The sequence below is a fragment of the Zalophus californianus genome, chromosome X (assembly GCF_009762305.2).
Source record: "Zalophus californianus isolate mZalCal1 chromosome X, mZalCal1.pri.v2, whole genome shotgun sequence".
Taxonomy (NCBI): domain Eukaryota; kingdom Metazoa; phylum Chordata; class Mammalia; order Carnivora; family Otariidae; genus Zalophus; species Zalophus californianus.
Window position 1 is genome coordinate 51,569,457 of NC_045612.1, and position 13,237 is coordinate 51,582,693.

Consider the following 13,237-nt stretch of genomic DNA (forward strand, 5'->3'; position numbering starts at 1 on the left):
GGACACTATATGACCTCTTCTTCATAAAGCCATTACTCTCAGGAGCCGGAAATATAATGGGCTTTTCTAACATAGAGAAGAAGGCAGAGACTTAGTCAAAAGGCCAAGACAGAACTCCGGGACAGGGCATGTTCCTCGTTCTGGTCTGCGTTTTGCACTGACCAAGTGCATTTCTTGCCACTGAGGTGTGCCCTGCGGAAACCTGTGCTTCCCTCGCCCAGCCTGTTAGGCGCTGCCCTCCACGAATATGTCCAAGTCTCTGAAAAAGTTGGTGGAGGAGAGCTGGGAGAAGAACCAGCCAAAAGTGGACATGAGTGACCAGGGCATCTCCAACATGCTGGATGTCAACGGCTTGTTCTCTTTAGCCCACATCACACAGCTGGTCCTCAGCCACAACAAGCTAACAATGGTCCCACCAAACATAGCAGAACTGAAAAATTTGGAAGTGCTCAACTTTTTTAATAACCAGATTGAGGAGCTGCCCACACAGATCAGCAGCCTTCAAAAGCTCAAACACCTGAACTTGGGCATGAATAGACTAAACACTTTGCCTCGAGGATTTGGCTCCCACCCAGCTCTTGAGGTCCTTGATTTGACTTACAACAACTTGAATGAAAATTCTCTTCCCGGAAACTTCTTCTACCTTACCACCCTGCGTGCACTCTATCTAAGTGACAATGATTTTGAAATCCTGCCACCAGATATTGGGAAGCTCACAAAGTTGCAGATACTCAGCCTTGGGGATAACGACCTGATCTCGCTGCCTAAAGAAATCGGGGAGCTTACTCAGGTTAAGGAGCTCCACATTCAGGGGAATCGCCTGACCGTTCTGCCCCCAGAACTAGGAAACTTGGATTTAACTGGTCAGAAACAAGTGTTCAAAGCAGAGAACAATCCCTGGGTTACCCCAATCGCTGACCAATTCCAGCTTGGCGTGTCCCATGTTTTTGAATATATCCATTCTGAGACGTACAAATACCTCTACGGCAGACACATGCAAGCAAACCCAGAACCACCGAAGAAAAATAATGACAAATCGAAAAAGATCAGCCGGAAACCCCTGACAGCCAAGAACAAATAAAGGGTTGGCATGGGCTGAACTTCTGGTTGCTTCCCTCATGATGACTTCTGTTCTCTGTTACTGTATCCCACAAATAAATACATGTGTATGTGTTCTTTATTTCTCTTTCTAGAGCTTATCACTTTACCTTTTAAATGTTTTTGGTAGGTGGTAGATTTTTATAAATTCTTAAAACCATGTCCATTTGTTTGCTTAAAAATGCCAAAGGCAGGAAACAAAGCTCTAATTCAACTGCAAATTCTATAGTAGGCACAGAGTTCAGTCCCTTGAATAGATGTTCACAAAGCTGCATGTTATCAAAAGAATAATTAAAACCATGTGATCATTTAAATGTCACAGCTAACACCGTTCACTCTTCTGTTTATTCACATAACTCATTATTTTGCTTTGTTAAAAGCTTGTTAAAAGCTGTAACCATCGAGATATTATGTTAAATAACAAATAATTTTTAATAAAATCTTGAATTTGTATCACAAAAAAAAGGCCAAGACAGAGGAATTCATCTTAAATGAAACAAGATAAGGTCATGACCCTCTGTGAAACAGATATAAGTAACATGGCTGATGGAGAATTTAAAGCAATAATCATAAGGATACTAGCTGCGCTTGGGAAAAGAATGGAAGACTTCAGGAAGACATTTACCAGAGAGATAAAAGAGTTAAAAAAGAATATCATTAATGAAAAATGCAACAACTGAGATTGGAAACAGGCTTCATGCAATGAACACAAAGATGGAAGAAACAGAGGAATGAATAAGTGATAAAGAAGACAAAATAATGGAATATAATGAAGCTGAACAAAAGAGAGAAAAAAGAATTATGCAACACAAGAATAGACTTAAGGAACTCAGTGACTCCAACAAATGTAGTAACATTCATAGTAGAGGAGTCCCAGAAGGAGAAATAGAAAAGGGGGACAGAAAATTTATTTGAGGAAATAATAGCTGAAATCTTCCCTAATCTGGGGAAGGAAACAGACATCCAAACCCAGGAGGCACAGAGAACTTCCATCAAAATCAACAAAAGCAAGCCAACACCAAGACATATTGTAAGTAAATTTGCAAAATATAGTTATAAAGAAAAATAATCTTAAAAGCAGCACGATAAAAGAAGTCTCTAACTTACAAGGGAAAAGCTAAAAAGCTAGCTGCAAATCTCTCAACAAAACCTTGGCAAGCCAGAAGAGAGTGCTGAATGGGAAAAAAAATGCAGCCAATAATACTCTGTCCAGCAAGGCTGTCATTCAGAATAAGAGAAATAGTTTCTCAGACAAACAAAAACTTAAGGAATCCATGACAACTAAACCAGCCCTGCAAGAAATATTAAGGGGAACTCTGAGTGGGAAGGAAAGACCAAAAGTGACAAAGACAAGAAAGGAACAAAGAAAATCTCCAGACCCGATGACAAAGCAAGTAAAAAATGGCACTAAGTGTATATCTATCAATAATTACTCTGGATGTAAATGGACTAAATGCTCCAATCAGAGGGTGTCAGAATGGATAAAAAAATAAGACCCATCTTTATGGGTCTACAAGAGACTCATTTTAAACCTAAGACACCTGCAGATTGAAAATGAGGGGATGGTGAAACATTTATCACACAAATGGATGTCAAAAGAAAGGCAAAGTGCAATACTTTTATCAGACAAACTAGACTTTAAACCAAAGACTGCAACAAGAGATGAAGAAAGGCACTATATCATAATAAAGGGGACAATCCAACAAGAAGTTCTAACAACTGTAAATATTTATGCCTCCAACTTGGGAGCACCCAAATATATAAAACAATTAATAACAAACATAAAGGAACTCCTTGATAATAATATAATAATAGGGGACTTTAGCACCCCATTTACATCAATGGACAGATCATCTACGCAGAATATCAACAAGCAAACAATGGCTTTGAATGACACACTGGACCAGATAGACTTAACAGATATATTCAGAAGATTCCATTCTAAATCAGCAGAATACACATGCTTTTTTAAGTGCACATGGGACATTCTCCAGAAGGTATCATATATTAGGTCATGAAATAGGCATCAACAAATACAAAAAGATTGCAATCATACCATGCACGTTTTCTGAGCACAATGGTATGAAACCAGAAGTCAGCCACAAGGAAATATCAACCATAAGAAGACCACAAATAGATGGAAGTTAAACAACATGCTACTAAACAATGAAGGGGTTAACAGGAAATCAAAGAAGAAATTAAAAAGTACATTGAAAGAAGTGAAAATGAAAATAGAACAGTCCAAAACCTTTGAGATGCAGCAAAAGTGGTCCTAAGAGGGGAGTATCTAGCAATATAGGCCTACCTTAAGAAGCAAGAAAAATCTCAAATAAACAACCTAACCTTATACCTAAAGGTCCTAGAAAAAGAAAAACAAACAAAACCTAGAGCCAGCAGAAGGAAGGAAATAATAACTATTAGAGCAGTAATGAATGATATAGATATTGAAAAAAAAGAAAAACACAAGATCAGAGACAATGGGAGGTAGTTCTTTGAAAAAGTTAATAAGGGGCACCTGGGTGGCTCAGTTGGTTAAGTGTCTGCCTTCAGCTCAGGTTGTAATCTTGGGGTCCTGGGATCCAGCCCTGCCACAGGCTCCCTGCTCAGTGGGGAGTCTGCTTCTCCTTCTCCCTCTGCCCTTCCCCCTTGCTCATGCTCTCTCTCTCAAATAAATAAATAAAATTGTTCAAAAAAGTTAAAAAAAACTGATCCTCTAGCCAGACTTATCACAAAGAAAAAAGGAAGGACCCAAATAAATAAAATAACAAAAGAAGGAGGAGAAATAACGACCAAAAGTGCAGAAATATAAAGTATATGAGAATATTATGAAAAAGTATATGCTAAAAAATTGGACAACCTAGAAGAAATGGATAATTTCCTAGAAACATATAAAGTACCAAAACTGAAACAGGAAGAAATAGAAAACTCGAACAGACCATTAACCTGTAAAGAAATTGAATCAGTAGTCAAAAAACTCCCAAAGAACAAAAGTTAGGACCAAATGGTTTCACAAGTAAATTCTACCAAACATTTAAAGAAGAGTTAGTACCTATTCTTCTCAAAATATTTCAAATAATAGAAATGGAAGGAAAACTTCCAAATTTGTTCTATGAGACCAGCATTACCCTAATACCAAAAATGGATAAAGACTACACTAAAAAAAGAGAACTACAGGTTAATATCCCTGATGAACACAGATGCAAAAATTCTCAATAAATACTAGCAAGCCAAATCCAACACTACATTAAAAGAATCATTCACCACGATCAAGGGTGATTTATTTCTGGGCTACAAGTGTGGTTCAATGTTCACAAATCAATCAACATGATACACTACATTAATAAAAGAAAGGACAAGAACCATATAATCCTTTCAGTAGATGCAGAAAAAGCATTTGACAAAGTACAACATCCATTCATGATAAAAACCCTCAACAAAGTAGGTTTAGAGGGAACATACCTCAACGTAACAAAGGGCTTATATAATGAAAAACCCACAGTGAACATCATCCTCAGTAAGGAAAAACTGAGAGCTTTTCCTCTATGATCAAGAGCAAGTCAGGGATCTCCACTCTCACCACTGTTACATGATATAGTACTGGAAGTCCTAGCTACAGCAATCAGAAAACACAAGGAAATAAAATGCATTTAATCTGGCAAGAAAGAAGTAAAACTTTCACTATTTGCAGAGGACATGATACTATATATAGAAAACCCAAAAGATTCCACTAGGAAATTGCTAGAACTGATACACAAATTCAGTAAAATTCTAGGATACAAAATCAACATACAGAAATATTGCATTTCTGTACGTCAATAATGAACCAGCAGAAAGAGAAATCAAGGAATCAATCCAATTTACAATGTCACCCAAAACAATAAAATACCCAGGAATAAACCCAACCAAAGAGGTGAAAGACCTATGCTCTGAAAACGATAAAACACTGAGGAAAGAAATTCAAAATGACACAAAGAAATGGAAAAACATTCCATGGTCATGGATTAGAAGAGCAAATATTGTTAAAATGTCTCTACTATCCAAAGCAATCTACACATTTAATGAAATCCTTATCAAAATATCACCAGCATTTTCCACAGAGCTAGAACAAACAACCCTAAAATTTGTATGGAACTACAAAATATTCCAAATAGCCGAAGCCAACTTGATAAAGAAAAGCAAAACTGGAGGCATCACAATTTCAGACTTCAAGTTATATTATAGTCTCAAGTAATCAAAACAGCATGGTACTGGCACAAAAACAGACACACAGATCAAGAGAATAGACTAGAAAGCCGAGAAATAAACCCAGGATTATATGGTCAATTAATCTTTGACAAAGCAGAAAAGAATATCCAATGGAAAAAAGACAATCTCTTCAACAAATATTGTCGGGAAAATTGGGTAGCAACATGCAAAAGAATGAAACTAGACTACATTCCTACACCATACACAAAACAAAGTTCAAAATTGATTAAAGAACTAAATGTGAGACCTGAAATCATAATGATCCTAGAGGAGAACACAGTAATCTGTTTGACATCAGTCATAGCAACTTCTTTCTAGATACGTCTCCTGAGGCAAGAAAAACAAAAGCAAAAATAAACTATTATGACTTCATCAAAATAAAGAGCTTCTGCACAGTGAAGGAAACAATCAATGAAACTAGAAGGCAATATATGGAATGGGAAAAGATATTTGCAAATGACATACCTGATAAAAGGTTAGTATACAAAACATAGAAGAACTTGTAAAACTCAACACCCAAAAAACAAATAATCCGATTAAAAAATGGTAGAAGATATGAATAGATATTTGTTCCAAACAATTCATGGAGATGACCATAGACACCTGAAAAGGTGCTCAAGATCACTGATCATCAGGGAAGTACAAATCAAAACTACGATGAGTTACCACCTCACACCAGTCAGAATGGCTAAAATTAACAACACAAGAAAAAACAGGTGTTGGTGAGGATGCAGAGAAAAGAGAACCCTCTTACACTGTAGGTGAGAATGCAAACTGGTGCAGCCGCTCTGGAAAACTCTATGTAGGTTCCACAAAAAGTTAAAAGCAGAACTACCCTATGATCCAGCAACTGCACTACTAGATACTTACCCAAAAAATACAAAACACTAATTTGAAGGAATACATGCACCTTGATGTTTATAGCTGCATTATCAACAATAGCTAAATTATGGAAATAGCCCAAATGTCCTTCGACTAATGAATGGATATATACATTTCTATATATAATAGAATATTACCTAACCATAAAAAAGAGTGATATCTTGCCATTTGCAATGACGTGGTTGGAGCTGGAGATTATGTTGCTAAGTGAAATAAGGCAGTCAGAGAAAGACAAAGACCATATGATTTCACTCATATGTGGAATTTAAGAAACAAAACAAATGATCATAGAGGAAAAAAGGAGAGAGGCAAACCAAGAAACAGACTCTTAATTTATAGAGAACAAACTGATGGTTACCAGATGGTAGGTGGGTGGATGGTTTAAATAGGTAATGGGGATTAAGGAGGGAACTTGTTGTGATGAGAATTTGGTATTGTATGTAAGTGTTGAATCACTAAATTGTACACTTGAAACTAATAGTATATTGTATGTTAATAACTGGCATTTATTTCTTTTTCAGTCGTTCCACCATATCCCATGCAGGGAATGCTTTTGCCATTTTTTTAATTTATTTTTTTAATTTTATTATGTTATGTTAATCACCATACAATACATCATTAGTTTTCAATGCAGTGATCCACGATTCATTGTTTTCATATATAACACCCAGTGTAGTATATGCCCTCCTTAATACCAATCACTGGGCTAACCCATCCCCCCACCCTCCACCCCTCTAAAACCCTCAGTTTGTTTCTCAGAGTCCATAATATCTCTGGGTCCATTTCTCCTTCTGATTCCATGCCCCCTTCATTTTCCCCTTCCTTCTCCTAATGTCCTCCATGCTATTCCTTATGTTCCACAAATAAGTGAAACCATATGATAATTGACTTTCTCTGCTTCACTTATTTAATTAGCATAATCTCCTCCAGTCCCAACCATGCTGATGCAAAAGTTGGGTATTCATTCTTTCTGATGGCTGAGTAATATTCCATTGTATATATGGACCACATCTTCTTTATCCATTCATCTGTTGAAGGGCATCTCCACTCTTTCCACAGTTTGGTTATTGCGGACATTGCTGCTATGAACATTAGGGTGCATATGGCCCTTCTTTTCACTCCATCTGTGTCTTTGGGGTAAATACCCAGGAGTGCAATTGCTGGGTCATAGGGTAGTTTTATTTTTAATTTTCTGAGGCACCTCCACACTGTTTCCCAAAGTGGCTATACCAACTTGCATTCCCACCAACAGTGTAAGAGGGTTCCCCTTTCTCCACAACCTCTCCAACATTTTTTCTTTCTTGCCTTGTCAATTTTTGCCATTCTAACTGCTGTAAGGTGGTATCTCAATGTGGCTTTCATTTGAAGTTCCCTGATGGCTAATGATGATGAACATTTTTTCATGTGTCTGTTAGCCATTTGTATGTCTTCTTTGGAAAAGTGTCTATTCATGTCTTCTGCCCATTTTTTTGACTTGATTATTTGGTTTTTGGGTATCGAGTTTGAGAAATTCTTTATAGATCTTGGATACCAGCCCTTTATCTGTAGTGTCATTTGCAAATATCTTCTCCCATTCTGTGGGTTGCCTCTTTGTTTTGTTGACTGTTTCCTTTGCTGTTCAGAAGATTTTATCTTGATGAAGTCCCAAAAGTTCATTTTTGCTTTTGTTTCACTAGCTTTTGGAGATGTCTCTTGGAAGAAGTTGCTGTGGCCAATGTCAAAGAGGTTACTGCCTATGTTCTGCTCTAGGATTTTGATGGAATCCTGTCTCACATTGAGGTCTTTCATCCATTTTGAGTTTATCTTTGTGTAGGGTGTTAGAGAATGGTTGAGTTTCATTCTTCTGCATGTGGTTGTCCAATTTTCCCAGCATCATTTATTGAAGAGACTGTCTTTTTTCCATTGCATATTTTTTCCTGCTTTGTCAAAGACTATTTGACCATAGAGTTGAGGGTCCACAGCTGGGCTCTCTATTCTGTTCCATTGGTCTATAGGTCTGTTTTTGTGCCAGTACCAGGATGTCTTGGTGATCACTGCTTTGTTATATAGCTTGAAATCAGGCAACGTGATGCCCCCAACGTTGTTTTTATTTTTCAACATTTCCTTGGTGATTTAAGGTCTTTTCTTATTCCATACAAATTTTAGGATTGTTTATTCCAGCACTTTGAAAAATGTCATTGGAATTTTGATTGGGATGACATTGAAGGTATAGATTGGTCTGGGTAGCATAGACTTAAATTTTAACAACATTTATTCTTCTGATCCAAGAGCATGGAATGTTTTTCCATCTTTTTGTGTCTTCTTCAATTTCTTTCATGAGTGTTCTGTAGTTCCTAGACTATAGATCCTTCACCTCTTTGATTAGGTTTCTTCTGAGGTAGCTTGTGGTTTTTGGTGCTATTGTAAATGGAATCGTTTCTCTAATTTCTCTTTCTACAGTTGCATTGTTAGTGTATAAGAAAGCAACTGATTTCTGTGCATTGATTTTGTATCCTGCCACATTACTGAGTTCTAGTAATTTGGGGGTGGAGTCTTTTGGGTTTTCCACATAAAGTATCATGTCATCTGTGAACAGAGAGTTTGATTTCTTCTTTGTCAATTTGAATACATTTTATTTCTTTTTGTTGTCTGATTGCTGTTGCTAGGATTTCTATTACTATGTTGAACAATAGTGGTGAGAGTGGGCATCCTTGTCATGCACCTGATCTTAAGGGAAAGGCTCTCAGCTTTTCTCCATTGAGGATAATAATTGCTGTGGGTTTTTCATAGATGGATTTTATGAAACTGAGGAATAGTCCCTCTATCCCTATACTCTGAAGAGTTTTAACCAGGAAAGGATGCTGTATTTTGTCAAATGCTTTTTCTGTATCAACTGAGAGGACCATATGGTTCTTCTCTCTCCCCTTATTAATGTGTTCTATCACATTGATTGATTTGTGAATGTTGAACCACCCTTGTATCCCAGAAATAAATCCTACTCGGTCGTGGTGGATAATCCTTTTAATGTACTGTTGGCTCCTATTAGCTAGGATCTTGTTAAGAATTTTGGCATCCATATTCATCAGGGATATCGGTCTGAAATTCTCCTTTTTGATGGGGTCTTTGCCTGGTTTGGGGATCAAGGTAATGCTGGCCTCATAGAATGAGTCTGGAAACTTTCCTTCTGTTTCTATTTTTTGAAATATCTTCAGGAGAATAGGTATTATTTCTTCTTTGAATGTTTGGTAGAATTCCCCTGGGAATCCATCAGACCCTGGACTCTTGTTTTTTGGAGGTTTTTGATCACTACTTCAGTCTTGTTACTGATTATTGGCCTATTCAAGTTGTCAATTTCTTCCTTTTTCAGTCTTGGCAGTTTTTAGGTTTCCAGGAAGGCATCCATTTCTTCCAGGTTGCTTAATTTATTGGCATAGAGTTATTGATAATGATTTCTAATAATTGTTTCTATTTCCTTGGTGTTAGTCATGATCTCACCCCTTTCATTCATAATTTTATTAATTTGGGTCTTCTCTTTTCTTTTGGGTAAGTCTGGCCAGTGGTTTATCGATCTTATGAATTCCTTCAAAGAACCAGCTTCCAGTTCCATGGAGTTGATCTACTGTGTTTCTGGTTTCTAATTCATTGATCTCTGCTCCAATCTTAATTATTGCTCTTCTAATGCGTGGCTTAGGCATCATTTGTTGCTTTTTCTCCAGTTCTTTAAGGTGTAAAGTTAGTTGGTGAATTCAGGATTTTTCTATTTTTTTTTTTAGTTAGGCTTGGATGGCTATGTATTTCCCCCTTAGGACTGCCTTTGCAGTATCCCATAAGTTTTGGACTAATGTGTTTTCATTCTCATTGGTTTCCATGAATTGTTTAAGTTCTTCTTTGATTTCCTGGTTGACCTAAACATTCTTGAGTGGTTTTTAGCTTCCAAGTGTTTGAATTTCTGCCAAATTTTTTCTTGTGATTGAGTTCCAGTTTTAAAGTATTATGTTCTGAGAATATGGAAGGAATAATCTCAATCTTTTGGTATCAATTGAGACCTGATTTGTGACCCAGTATGTGGTCTAGTCTGGAGAAAGTTCCATGTGCACTCAAGAAGAATGAGTATTCTGTTGTTTTAGGGTGGAATGTTCTGTATATATCTGGTCCAGGATGTCATTCAAAGCTCTTGTTTCCTTGTTGATTTTCTGCTTAGATTGTCTATTGTTGAGAATGGAGTATTGAGGTCTCCTACAATTAATGTATTGTTATCAATTATGACTACTCTGGCTAACAGTTGGCTTATGTAGATGGCTGCTCTCATGTTGGGGGCATAGATATTTACAATTGTTAGATCTTGTTGGATAGACCCTTTAAGAATGATATAGTGTCCTTCTGTGTTTCTAACTACAATCTTTAGTTTTAAAATCTAATTTGTCTGATATAAGAATTGCTACCCCAGCTTTCTTTTGAGGTCCATTGGCATGGAAGTTGGATCTCCATCCCTTCACTTTCAGTCTGGATGTATCTTTAGGTTCAGAATCAGTCTCTTGTAAACAGCATAGCGATTATCTAACTACAGTCTTTAGTTTAAAATCTAATTTGTCTGATATAAGAATTGCTACCCCAGCTTTCTTTTGAGGTCCATTGGCATGGAAGATAGATCTCCATCCCTTCACTTTCAGTCTGGATGTATCTTTAGGTTCAAAATGAGTCTCTTGTAGACAGCATATCAATGGGTCCTGTCTTTTTATCCAATCTGCAACCCTATGCCATTTTATAGGAGCATTTAGGCCATTCACGTTGAGAGTGATTATTGAAAGATATGAATTTATTATCATCATGTTGCTTGTGAAGACCTTGTTTTTATAGATTGTCCCTGTAAATATCTGTTGTATATCACTCTTGGGGTCTTTCTCCTTTTATAGAACCCCCCCCTTAATATTTCTTGCAGGGCCAGCTTAATAGTCACATAGTCTTTCAGTTTCTGCCGGTCTTGGAAGCTCTGCATCTCTCCGTCCATTCTAAATAACAGCCTTGCCAGATAACATATTCTTGGCTGCATGTTCTTCTCCTTTAGTACCCTGCATATGTCTTGTCAGCCTTTTCTGGCTTGTGGATAGGTCTGACGTTATTCTGATGTTCTTCCCTCTGTATGTAAGGAATCTCTTCCCCCTAACTGCCCTTAAGATGGTTTCCTTGGTTATAAGATCTGTGAGTTTTACTATTACATGCCGGGGCATTGGTCTATTCTCCTTGATCTTGGGAGGGGTCCTCTCTGCCTCTAGGACGTGAAAGTTTGTTTCATTACCCAGATTAGGGAAGTTCTCAGCTATGATTTGCTCAAATATATCTTCTAGTCCTCTCTCTCTCTCTACCCCCTCAGGGATCCCAATAATTCGGACATTGGAACGTTTCATGGTGTCACTTATTTCTGTACTTCACTTTTCATGGATTTTAAGCTGTTTCTCCCAGGCCTCCTCCTTCTCTTTCTTTTCTATCAATTTGTCTTCTAGATCACTAATTCGTTCTTCTGTCTCATTTACCCTAGCTGTTAGATTATCTAGGTTAGATTGGATGTCATTGATAGCATTTTTATGTTCTGCCAGTTCAGCTTTCATTTCTGCCCTTAGAGACAATATGTTGCCATTAATCAGTTTCTCCTTTCTAGCTATCGTCTTCACAATTGCTACCCTGAATTCCATCTTGGACATCTTGGTTATATCTGTATCAATTTGTAAATCTGTGGCATAAGTCACAGTCTCTGAGTTTTTCCTATTTTGGGGGTTCTCCCCCTTAGTCATTCTGTTGAGGGAATGTACAGAGTCCAAATTATTTACCACAACCCAAGCAAGACACACCTGTTTTATAGGGACCTTAGGGTTGTCAACCTTTTGTTCTCCCAGCCTGTCTTCTGGGGGAGTAGCCTGCCATGCCATTACTCAGGCCACCCTGTTTGGGCAGAGTTGCCCTGCCCCTTGTCGGGGGGGATGGGCTCAGTGAAAATTAGGTTTTGGGGGCTTTTGTTCTCTGGCGGCTTTCCTGGGTGGCTTTCCATGTCTCTTCTGAGTGTCAGAGCAGAAGAGACTGTTTCCAACCTTCTGTCTCAGAACAGAGAGATCACAGTCTGTTCTTCAGTGAGCTTTCCAGGCCACACTGTCTCCATTTCTGTCCATGCTGCTAAAAACGGTAGGGTCCTGGGTTGTGCACCTCTTGGCAGCACTCCCAGTCCTCACCTCCAGGTTGGGGTATGTCTCTTCCCTTTGTGCTTCTAAAACCACCAGCTGCCTCCAGTTCACATGAGCGGCCCTGCTGCTCCAGGTTTCAGTTCGGGGAGCTGCCCTAAAGTCCTTTCTGCACTGCTACCGGTCTGCTAGTCTGTGCCCCATCCCCAGTGTGGGAGGCTTTTGCACACCGGCAGTGCAGGATCCTGAAGGTTCCCTCCCCCTTCCTTTTATCTTCTGATATCTGTCTGCAGAATCATGGCTCCCCACTTCATACCTTGAAACCAACTGCCTGCGATATTCTGTGTGTAGAAATCCAGGCATATCTTCTTACATCTCAGGCTGATTTCGTGGGTGTTCAGAATGGTCTGGTAGATATCCAGCTCAATTCAGGGGACCAGTTAAAATAGGGTCCCCTACTCCTCCACCATTTTTTCCTCACCCTAGCAATGAAAATGTATCTGTAATAAAAAAAAACTCCCAATAAACAAAAGTCTAGGACCAGATGACTTCGGAAGTGAATTCTACCAAACATTTAAAGAAGAGTTGAAACTTATTCTTCTCAAACTATTCCAAAAAATAAAAGGAAAACCCAAATTCAATCTATGAAACCAACATTACCTTAATATGAAAATCAGATAAAGACACTACAAAAAAACTACCAGTTGATATCTCTGATGAAAATAGATGCAAAAATCCTCAACAAAATATCAGCAAATCAAGGCACATTCTCTTACATTAACCACCTAAGAGTCAAGCTGTAAGAAATAACAACCTCTCCCCTTCCTCCCCACCATCTGCTTGGCAGTTGCAAAGCAGCAACC

The 13,237-nt window shown here is 38.1% G+C and overlaps 1 protein-coding gene across 1 annotated transcript; it reads left to right on the plus strand.

The window, feature by feature from the left end:
* Positions 1 to 247: 247 nt before the first annotated feature.
* On the plus strand, positions 248 to 1,397 carry LOC113930979 (ras suppressor protein 1-like). Its single transcript, XM_035725659.1, has one exon. The coding sequence runs from the start codon at positions 248 to 250 to the stop codon at positions 1,079 to 1,081; it is 834 nt and encodes a 277-aa protein (XP_035581552.1). The 3' UTR covers positions 1,082 to 1,397.
* The last annotated feature ends 11,840 nt before the right edge of the window (positions 1,398 to 13,237 follow it).